At 35.6% G+C, this 15413-nt stretch overlaps 1 protein-coding gene across 2 annotated transcripts in view; it reads right to left on the reverse strand.

Moving 5' to 3' along the window:
- The window catches only part of Stim (stromal interaction molecule), a 193308-nt gene that overhangs the window by 138151 nt on the left and 39744 nt on the right, over positions 1-15413 (reverse strand). For both annotated transcript variants that reach the window (XM_081739177.1, XM_081739176.1), the window contains exons 3-6: positions 13105-13224; positions 8751-8863; positions 2680-2795; positions 694-863 (exon numbers count right to left, since the gene is read on the reverse strand). In XM_081739177.1, the coding sequence (XP_081595303.1) occupies positions 694-863; positions 2680-2795; positions 8751-8863; positions 13105-13224 (519 nt within the window). The remainder of the gene's footprint in view (positions 1-693; positions 864-2679; positions 2796-8750; positions 8864-13104; positions 13225-15413) is intronic.

Here is a 15413-nt window from a genome sequence, read left to right on the forward strand (position 1 = left end):
CGTGATGAAACGTGGATTTATGCATACGAACCGAAAACAAAGCGACAATCTGCTGTGTGGGTGTTCCGGATGAACCTAAACCAACCAAAGTTGTTTGTGCACGCAGTGTCTCCAAACAAATGACTGCATCATTTTTTGGTAAATCAGGTCATATCGCAACTGTCCCAGTGGAGAACCGTAGGACAGTCAATGCATAATGGTACACAACTATATATCTACTACCTAGGTAGAAGTACTGAATGTGAGCAGACAGTCCAACCCCAACCGTCAATCATTCTGCATCATGACAATACCAGCTCGCACACAGCAGCTACTACAAGTGATTTTCTGGACCAGAAAAACACTGAAGTCATGACACACCCGGCTCATTCCTCTGATTTAGCCCCCAGTGATTTCTTTTTGTTCCCAACAATCAAGAACATGTTGCGTGAGAGGCACTTTTGCACTCTAAAAGAAGCCATCGAGGCATACAAAATGTATGTTTCACACGTACCAACTTTGGAATGGCATAACTGTTTCAAGATGTGGTTCTATCGCATGAAACAATGCATTACTCAACAGGGGGAGTACTTTGAAAAGCAATAAAAAAAATTGCTGACTTTGATGTTCTTGCGTTCTATCATTTTCCCGAAACTTTCAGTGTAACACTCGTAATACAAACTGTTGTTTATAAAAAGAACTCTCGTTCCTCACCTGCAGCTCCTGAAGGGCCTGCTCTGCTTTGTGTAGGCTCTCCATATCCTTCATCATTCTCTGCAAATGCTGTCGTGAGCTCTTGTTCTGACTGTACGCGTACCAGCATCCAAGGAGGGCACCAGCAAGCAAAGTTACCAGAATTACATCTTTCAAGTGATGACTGGAATCTGACAGCAAAATAATAATAATAATAATAATAATAATAATAATAATAATAATAATAATAATAATAATAATAATAATAATAATAATAATAATAAAACAATAATGATACTCTATTAACACAACTTTCAGGAACAAATATATTTACTTGAGTGGAAATTCTTACTTTTATCTGTGAACAAACCGTAAATCAAATAACGTTGGTAAATAAAGACAAAATTACCTAAAAATTACTTTTAATAATTTTCACAGATAACAGATTGCCAGAAAGGTTTCGTAGATCCAACATCTTTAATAGGCCATCCAATTTCAACATTGTGAACAACTCTTGATGTTAGGTGTTGTATAATTGATGCACTGATTGTCTCTCATAACATGTCTTCACCGTATTGTGCTCTCCTATTTCTAGTGCTAACTGCGTATAAACTCAACTGAAGCTAATTTTCATTGGAGATAAGTCCTATCTTCGTAATAAATGCATCTACAAGAGTTTTCCTGGAACAGTTTCACAAACTTAACTCAAGGTGTCCACACAATTTGCCCCCTCCAAAAAAAAATCCCTGACTTTTCATGACTGAAGTTCCAGATTTCCATAACCGTTGAATAATTTAAAAATAAGAAAAAAGAAAGAAACTCCAGTCTCCACCTTCCCCATAGCTGGCCTTGTGCTCTCTCCACTTCTGTTTCTTTCTTTTTACAATTTTCTTTAATCCAAAAGAATGTAAATTTACAAACATATGCATTAAGTCGATATAACACTTACTATTTCATAAATTCAATAACTGAACAATTGACCTAAATCGATTTTTCTCTGACTTTCCCTGATCAATCCGCCAACTCCCTGACTTTCCCTGATACATTTTTACTTCCCTGACTTTCCAGAATATGAACACCCTGTTACTCTGTGGGCTTTTTGACCAGATTAAGTCATTCACTGTAACATCGAACCTCTTTATACAAACATTTTGTATTTTTAGTGTAAGGATTCTAACAGGCGGTGAATATGACACAAGATTTCCCTGTAAAAGTTGGTCTAAATTACGAATCAATTCTCAGCCATTATTGGTTCGATTTGGTAATAGATGTGTTAACGAGTGAGGTAAAATTACAGCACAATGAAGCATGCTGTTCGCGAATGATGTCGTTATATGAAACACCCAAAGATAGGGCAAAGAGGAAGCTGGATAAACGAAGAAGTGTTGGAAGAGAGGCATGAGGATAAGTAGAGAGAATATATGGCACCCAATAAGGAAGACATCTTCTTACGGCTACAAGAAGAGAGGCTAAGTATCCAGTCGTATCTCGATCAGGATGAGTCATATTTCGACCAGGATACACACATAAATCCAACACAGAATACAATCTGACTGGCTAAACAGGAGAAAGTCTAGATTCTTTTATTTTAAATAATAATTTACCAAGGTGTCACCTAGACTTATTTATTCCAAATTATAAGTATTTATTCCGAATTGTAGCATACAGAAATAATGTTTATAATATATATATCCTAAGTATCGAACTTCTTCATACAGAACTCTAAATTTACAGGTTTTTATAATTTACAGCCACTCTAATTAACTTGACACAACAATAAAAAACAATACACAACATTAATACACAACAATAAAAAAAAACTGAAATAAAATAACCCGCCTGTTATAAGATCTAAATAAGCGGATAAAGACAACATTGCATTGTGGTACGAAAACGTACCCCGGATCTTATAAGGGTTAACTGAATTAATTTGTCTAATGTAAGGACAACACTCATTAATTCTATCATTATTATTATTATTATTAGAACATGAATCTCATAACGTACCTTTAGGGGGTCCAAAGAGTACTACATCCATTGCTTTTAGCGCAATCTTCTGCTTATGAATTGGATCCCGGATTCCTAGAACGTTACTTAAATACTGCATATTGCTCACTGCAAGTCTACGATCAAAAGAAATCTATAGCTAAAAGGTGCACTTTATTTCAAAATTATTTTCTAATTCCCAGAACAGAGATTAGTCAACGATCATACAAATAAACAAAATATTAATAATAAATGCTCAAAATAAATGTATTGAATGAAAGACAAAGAGAGCTAGTTTCAGAATAATCTTTTTACTTGGTAAATTCATTCAAAGCAGAAGTTACTGACAAATTTTCTTTTCAAAAGTTACCGACAATATTTTTCATCAGAAAGAAATCAGCAATAATAGAATACGCAGTCTTCTGTCCTTCATATATACATGAAGCCTTAATACAGTATATATAGAAAGTTAAGATATGAAACGGTATCGTGAAACGATTTTATATAATCACTAGCCTTTAACTAACTAGGGGCTCCGCCCGCAGATTCCCGTGTTTGCTCCGCCTATGCCTCGCACCTCATAAACCCACAATTTTACCGGATTTTAAGTTTCTTCTCTTATTTCAACTATCTAAAAGATAAGATTTTGTATTCCAAGAAAACGCTCACTTAAATAACACGGGAATTTTTTCATAAATAACATGGAAAAGATTTTTCAGTTTCTCATAACACCTCTTTAAAATTGAAAATTTTAATTTTTGCTGATAACGAAAACGAAAACGTACAAACATACCGAATTTCAGGTTTTTATGCCAATTCCAAGTACCTAAAACATGAAATTATAGGTTTAAAAAGGAAGCCCATTTTAATAACACGAGGAATCCTCTTTAGACCTCCTAGAAATAAAAATATACACTTTTGACAATTTTTCTCTGGATTAGTCCCGTAAAGCTACAATCATGCCAAATTTCAACTTTCCACGTCAGTACTCGTTATTTTATATCAATTCATGTATTTTTACAATACGCTAATTTCGTTTGTTAGCAAATAGTGTTATTGCTCTAACAATCAGTTACAGCTCAATTATAATAAACAATAAAATATCGTATGAACAGAACATTATTTATCAGGTTTATTGGAGATTGTAGGAGTCACAAAGTCGGAGCAAGAGGGGTGTTGTTAGCGCTCGAAAGACAGAGCGCCAAAGGCGTCACTCATCAAAATTCGAGTTATTACAATTTAAGGAGAACTAATCTATCAAATTGGAAATTGGGACGTTGGGCGATGTAGGTGTGAGGGGAGTATATATTGTAATATCTTTTCGGTAGAGTCAATAATAGTCCGGGATTAGCCCTTCAATTTTATTATAATAATTCTTTATAGAATAAATTACAAAAGTTTCTTTGTAATATACAAAATGAGTGTTTTCAATGTTTGTCCTTAGCACACGTAAAGTGGCTTCAGATGATGAAGGTTAGAATTAGCTTTGTACGGCAACCGCTTTGCTCATAGCAGCCTCCACGGTGTCTGTAGCGAGTATAGGATACGGTTTTATAGGGAACCTCATTTGCTTATGGCAGCCTCCAGAGAGGATGTTATAAAATAGAGGATCTGCCCATACCTATCTTCAACATATGAACTCAATGAAGCCAAAAAACAACCGAGCATCGTCTGATCCGGCACGTTTAATTGGCTAGTCTCGTTTCCGCCATGATTGTTGGCTCGAAACATTGCGATCTTAGTGGCGCGGAGTGGGCAGAGTAGGTGTGGCGAAGCTGTGACGTATGGCTTCACGATTTTGTTGTATGAGCAGTTCCTCTATTTTATAATATCCTTGGCCTCCAGGGATTAGCAAGATGAGAACTCTTTTGTCCAGAGCGACCTAAGGAGCAGGTGTTGCGGTTAAATGATCAGTGGTGAACTGATAATTTGGTCTTCTCCTGGTCCCCTTTTATGGGTGGCAACTGGGCGAGTCGACCATCTTCGGGTTCCACCGTGTCGGTTTCGTGTCTTCCTGTTACTTTCGTATATTGTCTGCTTGCATTGATGTTGATAAACAATAGCACGTCTTTTCCACTAGTAACATGTGCACGATGAAGTAATACACACTGGAAGGTGGGGATCCTTACAATATGTACGAAATCAAATCGTAAATTTAAGATTTAGTGATATTCTTTAAGATAATGAGATGATAATACGTATACCAAATAGAATGATGAAATATGCACACACACAAAAAGTTTTTGAGTTATCCTTATTATAATTCTGACTACAAACTAACACATCCTTCCTAACATTTCTCTTACAAATTAAGCAGCAGCACGTAATTTCTATATTTCCATTTCTACGACACGTATATGCAGTATACAGTGTATTAATGACTTATAGGGCCTACTGACAAAATGTAAAAAGTGATTCCCCATAATAAAATAAGAAATAAAGTTCATATGCACCTATGGGGAAAAGTGCATAGTTTCTGTGCTAGGGCTGTCCAAAATCGTCGAAAAGCTAAGTTTCAACAAGCGCTATCTCAAATTCGAGAAAATGTGGAGTGGAAGTCCGTATCAACGTAAACAAAGGCATACATACGCAATAAAAAAAAAAAAAAAAAAATTCATCAATGTGTAATGGGTGTGCAAAGAATTCTCTAGAGGGAATAATTATCTTATTAGATGCTCCCAACAGAATTTTCACATATGCTCTGATTTTAAGGTGGGTCCAAAGTAGGCAAAAGATAAGCCTTCAGAACAGTGGATATGGAGTACTTCAGCGGGAAATCCGACGTGTTAGGAACCACCAGCTCCAGATTTCTTATATTCGGAATAACGCGTGCTAGTATGAATTTTGTCACAGTATTTTTATATTTCTTTCACGTACATATATGCGGGAGTATCGCAAAGTTTTAATTATAACTAGGAAGTTATTTTTAAGATATGATGATGACATTTTGTCAATATTATGTTTGGTTCTTATGTGCATAATGTTAAGGAAATTAGCTTTTTTTTTTTTTTTTTTTTTTTTTTTTTTTTTTTTTTTTTTTTTTTTTTTTACAGGGTGTGCTAAAAGTGACCAAATTGCAAGATGAATAAGATTGAGGCTCGGAGTGTGATAAAGTTCCTGCACTTGAAGAGTAATAATGCCAGGACAAATTCACGAAGAGATGAAGGTTGTGTATGGCGGATAGTCCATCTTATAATACCACTGTAAAGTGAAAAAGAAATTCCAAATTGTTATATATCCCTCACAGATGACCCAAGACATGGAACACCATCCCTGAGGGACGATGCGGCCACTATGAAGAAAAAGCAGTGTTTAACACGTGTAACCATCCAAACGATTATGAATGAGATTGGTCTCAGTTACGGTAGTGTGTGGAAAATTTATCCATGACGAACTTTACATGTCTAAGGTATCTGCGCACTGGGTTCCTCGTTTGCTGACACCTTTCCAGAAGACCAGCTCATTCATTTCAAGTAGCTGTCCACAAGGCAGGGGCGTGTGGCTTCCAGGTATTGCAGCATCCGCCTTATTCTCCCGATCTCGCACCCAATGGCTTTTTTTTGTTTCCCCCAAATGAAGAATTCGTTGCGCGGTCATCAGATGACGTCATTCATGAGGTGGAAAAATGGTTTAAAGCACAATGTGCACAGACTTCTACAATGATGATATTCGTAAAGCGAAGGAGCGCTGGGAGAAATGTGCAAATATCTGGGTGGTGACTACATAGAAAGGGGTTAACAACTAACCCCTGTACTCTGAATTTTTTACTATGATAATTAAAACTTCACGATATACCTTCGTATATATCTGATGACACAGGTCAGGAAATAACATCTAGTAGACATACGAGGATTTATTAGTTCTTGATTGTTTCTGCCAGATAGAAGTTTTTGTCAGTAGCTTCTGGTCAGAATGAATTTAGCAAGTAAAATACAATTTTCCTATTAATAGCTATGTCTTAATTTAATTATATTTACTTTCTTCTATTCAGAAGTTATTGGGAAAAGAAAATTTATTTAACGGGAATACACTTTTGTTTAACTAACATCGACTTTTTTCTTTCTTTTAAACTAATATACAACTTTTTTTTTTTTTTTTTTTTTTTTTTTTTTTTTTTTTTTTTTTTTTTGTGAGCCCAAGGAATATTTACTGTAATAGTGCTAATGTTAAAGGGAAGAATATGTTGACAAACTAATACCATCAATGCTGTCAAGTAACACTACTACCAAGTACAAATACGAATGGATATAAATTGATATCGTTAAGGGAATGCGCTTATATCTGTCTTAACATTTATATCTGCATGATCATAATCTGCATTTTCATAATCTGCATGATCATAATCTGCATCATAATCTGAGTTTTTGAGAAAACAATCACATATAAGCCATTCTATACTAAAAATATAACGAACACCGCTAATATAAAAAACAAAATTTTGCATGGATCGTTTTACGTGATAATAAATAATGCAAACAGATTATGTAGTTTACACTATAAAATTATTACATTTGCTGAATAAGAAAACCTCGCAAAATCCATTGTCGTATTTCAACCTAAGAAGGCTATAATATTATGTCGGCCATCTTGAATGTCCTCATCAACCCTGACAGGTGATTACGAGTTCTGTCAATGGCCCCGGGATAATACCATGTTAATCCACTGTTTCTGCAAGAGGTGTTGTTCAGCGACGAGGCACTTTTCTTCCTAAATGGTGAGTTAAACTAACAACGAGAACCTATCCTAGACTGATGCGTGTAAATGGATGAAGAAAAAATGAAATCTTTTAAGTTTTACGTCCCACAGTTATGCCGGCTAGGCTAAAGGAAACAGTGATGATAAGAAATGAATGAAATGGTGGAATGAAGAGAGTGGGAAGAAATGGGAGAACCTCAAGAAAACCCAGGGACATGGTGTTTGTCTACCACAAAGTTCACTTGGAGCGAGATGGGGTCGAACCAAAGACCCCATGCACCAGAGATGAATCCTCTACCATAAATGGATGAAGAGAAACTTATTGGCGTAATGTGGTACATGAGGGACAGGCATTATTCAAAGCACATTAAATGTTAACGGATATGGGAATATTATTTCGTGACGGGATCGTTTCCATCACTTCTGAATCCAGAAGATAATTTCCCAACATATTTTCAACATGATGATGCACCTTTGAATTACGAGATGCAGATTCGACACTGGATGGATCAACAGTTTTCTCGCCACTGGATCAGTATACGCGGGCAAATGGAATGTCTATGCGATCCCCAGACCTCACACCTCTGGATTTTCAGCTGTGTAAACTCTTGTGCATCAGGTCAAAATCAATATTGTACACTCCAGCAACGCATAACACACGATTGTATCACAAGGTATCCTGTTGTGCTCAAAAGGATACGCCTCGCAGAATGCATCGAGTGAACTGGTTACTATATTGGCCATGTAATGTAACTGCTGATCTCCCACATTATCATGTGAATTACTTACAGGAATAAAGTTAGCTGAAGAGTTTCAGTTGCATTCAAGATGGCCGCTATGACAGTCAATATGCCCTTTACGTACAGCTCCATTCTCGATACCTATAGAACAGAATTTATTCCAACCTCTGCAGTCAGTTCAAACTTACAAGGTCGTATCCAAACATATTGAATCACCCTAAACATTGCATCTCATACTAATGGCGAATTTTAAACAGAAATTCATTAACTGAACACTACTATAGTATATGTCACCTTTTTGTAGAAACAAATGAAATAATGTTAAGGACCATCATAAATTAACATTTAGGAAGAGGTATTTATTTTCGAGTTCATAGCTTTTTCCTTATTATAATAAACATAAATTCACCAAGCCTTAATCCATTCGTAACTATACACTCGAAAGAGAGTGACAGCACAGTTTATAGAAAATTCACCAAATTGATTCACAAATAGGATGCTAAATACTTTTTATATTAAAAAGGATCCTTTGCGCAAACATTATAAAGTACACATCTGCTTAATAGAAAATGAAATACTTTACATTTACATAACATATAAAGAAAAAAAGATACTTCGCGCCTTAACATAAACTCAAATAAAATAATCGTTACGTACCTTGGTAATGTAGCACCAACTACTTTGTTTTTAATAAATACCGGAATGTACTGAGGTAATTCAACACATGAAGCCAGCCACTCGGTAGTTTGCTCAACAGTCCAGTTATGGACCTGTAACACAAGCAAGACAATTGTTGTATAAAGAATAGAATATAATGTCTATACAGAAGATTGCTCACGATAAAAATAGTCGACTTTCACTGGCCTTCCCGAAGACATATTTAACCACTATATTTCACACACTGCTAGCTATACTAGGACCTATACTTGATAACAGTATCGGTTGAACACAATTCGCGGAATGATGAAGATGCTGGACGGGTTCATTTGTGGAGTTTGCACCGCCTATTATAACCACTCAGCAATAGTGAAATGGTTTAATCATAAGCAAAGCTGGTGTGGGTCTCATCGTCCGACGATGTGCCCAGCAAGTCCTGAGGTAGTCGGCAAGAAATTATGAGAACATGGCTCAATCCTACTCGAACCCCCATACAGTGCGTGCCATTAGAAGAGCAGTCACATAGACAATCTCCCAATGCAGAGAAATTTGGCCATACGATACATTATCTCAAAAGCCACCGTTTTCAACATCATCCGGAAGATCTCTGCTCGGAAACGCATCACAAAGAGCGCGGAGACCGTCTCACAGAACGCTAAAGAACACATAACGGCAGGAGACGTTTGCAAACGTCGAAAATCTGTATGAAACAGACCTCGCAGGGGATAAGTAGAAATGGGTGTACCTTGATAAGAGGCGGCTGTACCTAGATTAGACAACAGTTTGATGCATTTTCTACCATCAAACGGACCACAAGAGTCATTCTGACTTTCTACTGTAATGCAAGAAAAAAAAATAAAAGAGATTTCTAATGGTGGGAGATACTGCAGTGGGGGAACACACCCACTCGTCGAAGTGTCATCCAACACCGAAGTCAATGCAGCTTGCTTCCAGAACATTGTCTGTATGACATGCCCCCACGATCATGAGACCACAAAATTATGGATCCACATGGACAAGGCCTCCAGCCATACCAATCGATGATCTCAGGCGTTCTAAGCAAGAAAGGCAGAAGAGACGGGAATTCGAGTGATCCCATTTTCATCCATCCTTGTGAAATTCCCGGACGCTTCACGAATCGACTACTGTGGGTTTGGATTCCTCAAACCAGCACTTGTTCTACGCCGTTCCCGTACCTTGCAGCTCTTCGGAAAATTGCAACAGCGGTATAGCAAAATATTTCCTTTTCCATTTTACGCAGAATTTTGCTATAGTGGAAAGTACGCTGCTGGACGATAGTTCGAACCGTGACCGTCACAATGAACACAATCATTAGTGGAGGAAGGGGATTTACTAAGCCAGGTAAGTGGTTCAAAGTCGATTATTTTTATCGTGGACAACCTTATGTAATACCTTCTAATAATTTGGAAGTTATTCATTTATCCATTTACTCATGAAAACTGCTGAGCACACAGAACTAATTCTTATCTCTAGAAACTGAAATCTGTTGTAACTTATAACGCCCATCCAGAAAGTAGTACCTGCTTATTCACTAATGAATACTATAGGATACGTATCTCATAAATAAATAAATGAGCACTCGCCTCGCATTCAGAAGTTAATTTTGGTTTGTTATATTATTTTGGTTCTATCTGGGGCGTTCTTCAAAGACATTTCCCCTAGTTGCTCTTTCCTTCTAGAGGAACTGTTATTCAAGGAGGCTTTAAAGAGTCAAAATAATGCAACACAACAAAAATTAACTTCTGGATACAATGTAAGTGCCTATGTATTTAGTACCTGTTTAATTTGAAAATGAAAGAAACTTTGTTAACCAAAAGTTTTTATTACTGTCTTTCTACACAACCATCCATAACACTGATAGACTTACCATCCTAGGATACAATTTTATATGCACTCATCATACACTTCTGCTGCCAATGAATTGAGGAATGTAGTTACTGTTTGTTAGAGAGCTTTTCGTTGTCAGCAAAGCCTGTCGTCTTAAAAAAGACCTTTCGTAAAAAGATGGTAATCGCTCAAGATGATGTCGAGGCCGCCGGCCAGGTACCCTCAAAACTTCTGAAATAGATGCTGTGAGGGTACAGCGACATACAACACGGCGCTGTAGCGGAGGATGGTTACACCGTCAAACATGAAACAATACATAAAGCTACTACCCAAATTCTACTTGCATGGAAGTTCATACACAACTGACTCAAGTTATAGCAATTATACGGTAGTTATAATTAAGTCTTTCAAATTTGATGCATACATTAAAATTCAGTTCATGGTAAGTGTGTGATATAGTATAGTTACCTACATATATGAACAATTAAAACTATAATCAAAGAAAACTAATTGTTGTATAAACGTTATGATACTTTGTGCATATGATGTTTCAATAAATCATACCGGAAAAAACTTGTATATCGCCTGCTCATATTCCGAAAACATCTCCTGCCAATGGACTGGCATCAGAAATGTACGACAAAGAAACACAAAATCATGTCTCTCGTTTTGATAAGTGCCTCAATGTCATGGGTACCACTATACTACTACTTTCTAAACATGCCTCATATAAGTCTAAACCATAGTCATACCCATACCCCTCCCCGCTGGTCTAGTGGGTAGCGCATGTACCTTTGGTATGCGGGTCCCAGGTTCGATTCTCGGTGGGAAAGCACAAAAATGTAATTTCACAATCATTCACTTTCTATAATCATCCGTCTTCTTTAGCATGAGTGGGAAATTAAATTTTTTAACAAGAATTTTAGGAATGATCCAAAAAATGCATCAAAAGATTGCGATTTTGGCCAATAATTAGGGATCAGGGGCTACAAATTTTTGAACGACCCCTAGATCGAGTTTCCGTATTTTTTACGGAATAAGCACATCATACTGAGTTAAGTGATAGTTTAGGTTTGGCTACACTATATGTAGATCTCCAGATATAAGGCCTACAAGAAAATATTTGATTAAAATATATTTTGATCTTGGATCAGGGGCCACAAAATTCTTGAATCGATCCTAAATCGAATTGTTGAATTTTCTACGGAATAAACACATCATACTGAGTTAAGTGATAGTTTGGGTTTGGCTACGCTATATGTAGTTCCCCAGATACAAGGCCTACAAGAAAATTTTTGCCTGAAATATATTGGATCTTTTGATTTTTTTTTTTTAAAAAAAATCAAATTTTCTTTTCGTATAAGCTATATTTTAAGATATGACGACTCAGTTATTTTTCAAATTTACGAAATAAATTAAATATATTTAACTCTTGAACTCATATAGCACTGCTGCTGCATAATTGATCTGGTAACTCTTCCGAACACTATATCCTACAAAACTTACAAGTTAACATTTTTTCTTCAATCATAATAAATAAATATTTATTTATTATTATAAATATTGTATTATATATTTATTATAAATATATAATATATTTTATATATTATAAATATTTATCTTTTTGCCCTTTGTGTCTCTCCTCTGAATAACTGTACGAGCCACAACTCATCCCTTCGTCAGTGTGACTGGTAAAGTCTCGTCTGTTGAGCAAATTACATGCTAAAGAAATTTTTCATTGTGATTAACCCTGAAAATCATACGTCAGAGATCTGATTTTTCTGTAAGATCTCTCACACTTAATTTACAGGAGTAATCACAATGAAAAAAAGTCTTCAATATGTAATTTGCTCAATAGCGAGACTTCACTAGTCACACTGGGGAAAGGGACGAGTTTGCACCTCGAAATCGTATGCGGTAACAAGCTTAATGGATGCTAAAGGTAAGAGATTTTTATCTATTTGATACGCATTCAATAGTGTCAATGAGTAAACTTTTTCGCTCTTCTCAGCTGACCCTGTTCAAATAATTTCTCGGATTTTCCTTCACAACTAATGACCTCGAACTCCCTAAATTTCTCTGACTTTTAAAATCTTCTAACTTTTTAGTTGACCAACTTCAAACATTCTGAAATCTTCCAACCGATTTATCGCTGATCTAAACGGTTTTCATCTATTCAAGATCTTTCTACTGACTTTCATAGTTTTGGGACCTTTTCACTACTCTCTGATTTTCTCGAAATTTGAACATTTTCTCAATCCTTTAGCTGAACAACTTCAAGAACTACTTTTCTAAGACTAATGTGGCGTTACCGGAAACGGTACGTTAAAAAGATTCTGCACAATTTTTCGTTTTATTTTTCACGAATTTTTTGCACTTTCAGCACCTCAAAGCATTGAAAGGAGACACTTCTCAACCTCTATTAATTAGAATTCTTGGTCCTATTCCTCCCTAAAATGTGTCTTAAATTAAGCTTTGGTTTACAAACTCATAAAAATATACTTACTTCAGATCGTATCCACGCTTCCCATAATTCTCGAACGGTTACATGTTTATCATCATTTCGATGAAACGCTTTCTGCCTTCGTTCATAGCCCTCTTCATACTTCAATTCTTCTCTCAAGAACTGTAATGAAATAAAAAAAAAAAAAAAAAAAAAAGCAAATTAACATTTTATATTATAAAAAAAGGTAATCAATAGGACAACCCAAAACCTTAAAAAGCATAATGGCATTTTACACATATGGTTGGTACCTTGAATATGTTTGTGGTTGTTTAAGGGACCAGAAGAAGCTAATTTTAAAAGCATAATTTTAGAAAATAAAGCATAAAGCATAATTTAAAATATATAGCACAATTCTTGGAAAATTCTGTTTAACTGCAAGTTTCACATACTGTATTAAATTTTTTTTAAAACCAGTATTTACTATGCAAAATCTCTGAGACCATAATAACGCAACAATGAAAAGCTTGTTTTTATTTCTGTATGCTTTCGGTGTAATCCTTTGAAATGGAGGAAAAGAAAGAAAAGAAGAAGAAAACTTTCCGCCAATAAGCAATAAACAATATTTTTCCTCTAGGTATAACTGCGCAGTTATGAATGATGATTCCAAATGTACAAAAAGTGCACAAGAAAGTGTATTTTTATGGTGGCATCTTTTACTTTCCATTTCTGTGCATATACATCTCTAAGATGCACACAAGTGATAAAAAAACTGACTCGAGTAAAGCATATCTCTTTACAGTGCATTAAGTAGGAAGTTCATTAAATATGAAAGAAACTGGTTGCATAAAATATTAATAAATAGATCAAGACATTTAGAATATTTAATATATAGTAAATATTATACATTATACAGGATTAATGTAAAACAATGATTGAAATTAACAATAAAGCATAATTTGGAAAAAAATAAAGCATAATTAAACAAAAAATAAAGCATAATGTGGGTTGCTCTAGTAATGAAATTTAACACCCTGCAGCGAAATTAAATTGAATAAAATACTAATACTGTACTAACAAGCGTCAAGGATTTAGAAAATAAGCACCACCTTTCTCTGTTAGAAAAGCATAACTTATATTAACAGACTGCACACTAAATGTTTATAAGGGGCCGCGGTGGCTCAGTGGCAGAGCGTTCCCTTCTGGTGCATGGGGTCCCGGGTTTAAACCCTTCTCTCGCCAAGTGATCTTTGTGGTGGACAAACACTGTGTGCGTGGGTTTCCTCGGGGTTCTCCCGTTTCCTCCCACTTTTCTCATTTCACCATTTCATTCATCATCATCACCATCTCCTTTAGCCTAGCCGGCATAACCGTGGGACGTAAAACTCAAAAATTTGATTTACTAAATGTTTATAATCAAATTTCAGGTTTTGTAAGATCTATTTATTTATTTAATCTAATCGGAACAAAAAGAACATTATACGTAAAGCCACGAGTTTTTCGCACTAAGAATTTGAAAATTTCGCGTTTCGTCTTTTATATTTCGCGTTTTGTCGCATTTTCCAAATGAAGTTTCGCATTTTGAAGCTTTTGTGGAAAAGATATTCCCTGACATTTATAAAACTGTTCCTTTTGTTCATAGATCACTACAGAAATAAACTATTAATTACCTAGAAATGAAATACACTGAATATTTCACTTGATATTGTAAATGTCACCTATAGAAAATTTTATTTTTTAAAATCAAACTGAAAGAAAGTCGATAATTAACGCGTAACATGTTTTCTATAGCCGTGTTCGAACCACCCAAAATGCACCGTTCATGCCACGTTCTACCGTTCCGTCAGCGGAACAGTGGCGTTTATAAATCAATGAAAACATATTTTAAAAATTCCACGTTATTTCGCGTATTGTTAGAAATTTCGCGCAAAACTGCCAATTTCGCGTTTTATCGCGCAACGGAGACCAATGAAAATACCCATACAATATCACAAAACGTCAAGAAACTGAAAATTAATTACTTCTGACGCATTTCGTTTTATCGCGTATTGCGAAAAATTCGTGCCTCTAATTATATAAAAAAAACGCTCTTTTATTTTTCTACATAAATAACAATTATTTACATTAATAACTAACGGAAGTGCCCGTTCTTCGCACCAGAAGATTATGATTGAACGAATAACTGGAAACTGAACGTCGTAGAAATTCCCACGCACCCACTTATTTCCTTTGTCGAAGCGGATTTCTTGAAAACGCAGTAATATTTTTTTCTTCTTATTTTTAAGGATTTTTATATAATTTCACACCTCTAACGCAAGTGAAGCCTTATATTGGTCATTTTCCCGAATAGTGTCAGAAACTTGAATATTATA

This window comes from Thermobia domestica, chromosome 14, assembly GCF_964235325.1.
Source record: "Thermobia domestica chromosome 14, izTheDome1.hap1.1, whole genome shotgun sequence".
Lineage (NCBI taxonomy): Eukaryota > Metazoa > Arthropoda > Insecta > Zygentoma > Lepismatidae > Thermobia > Thermobia domestica.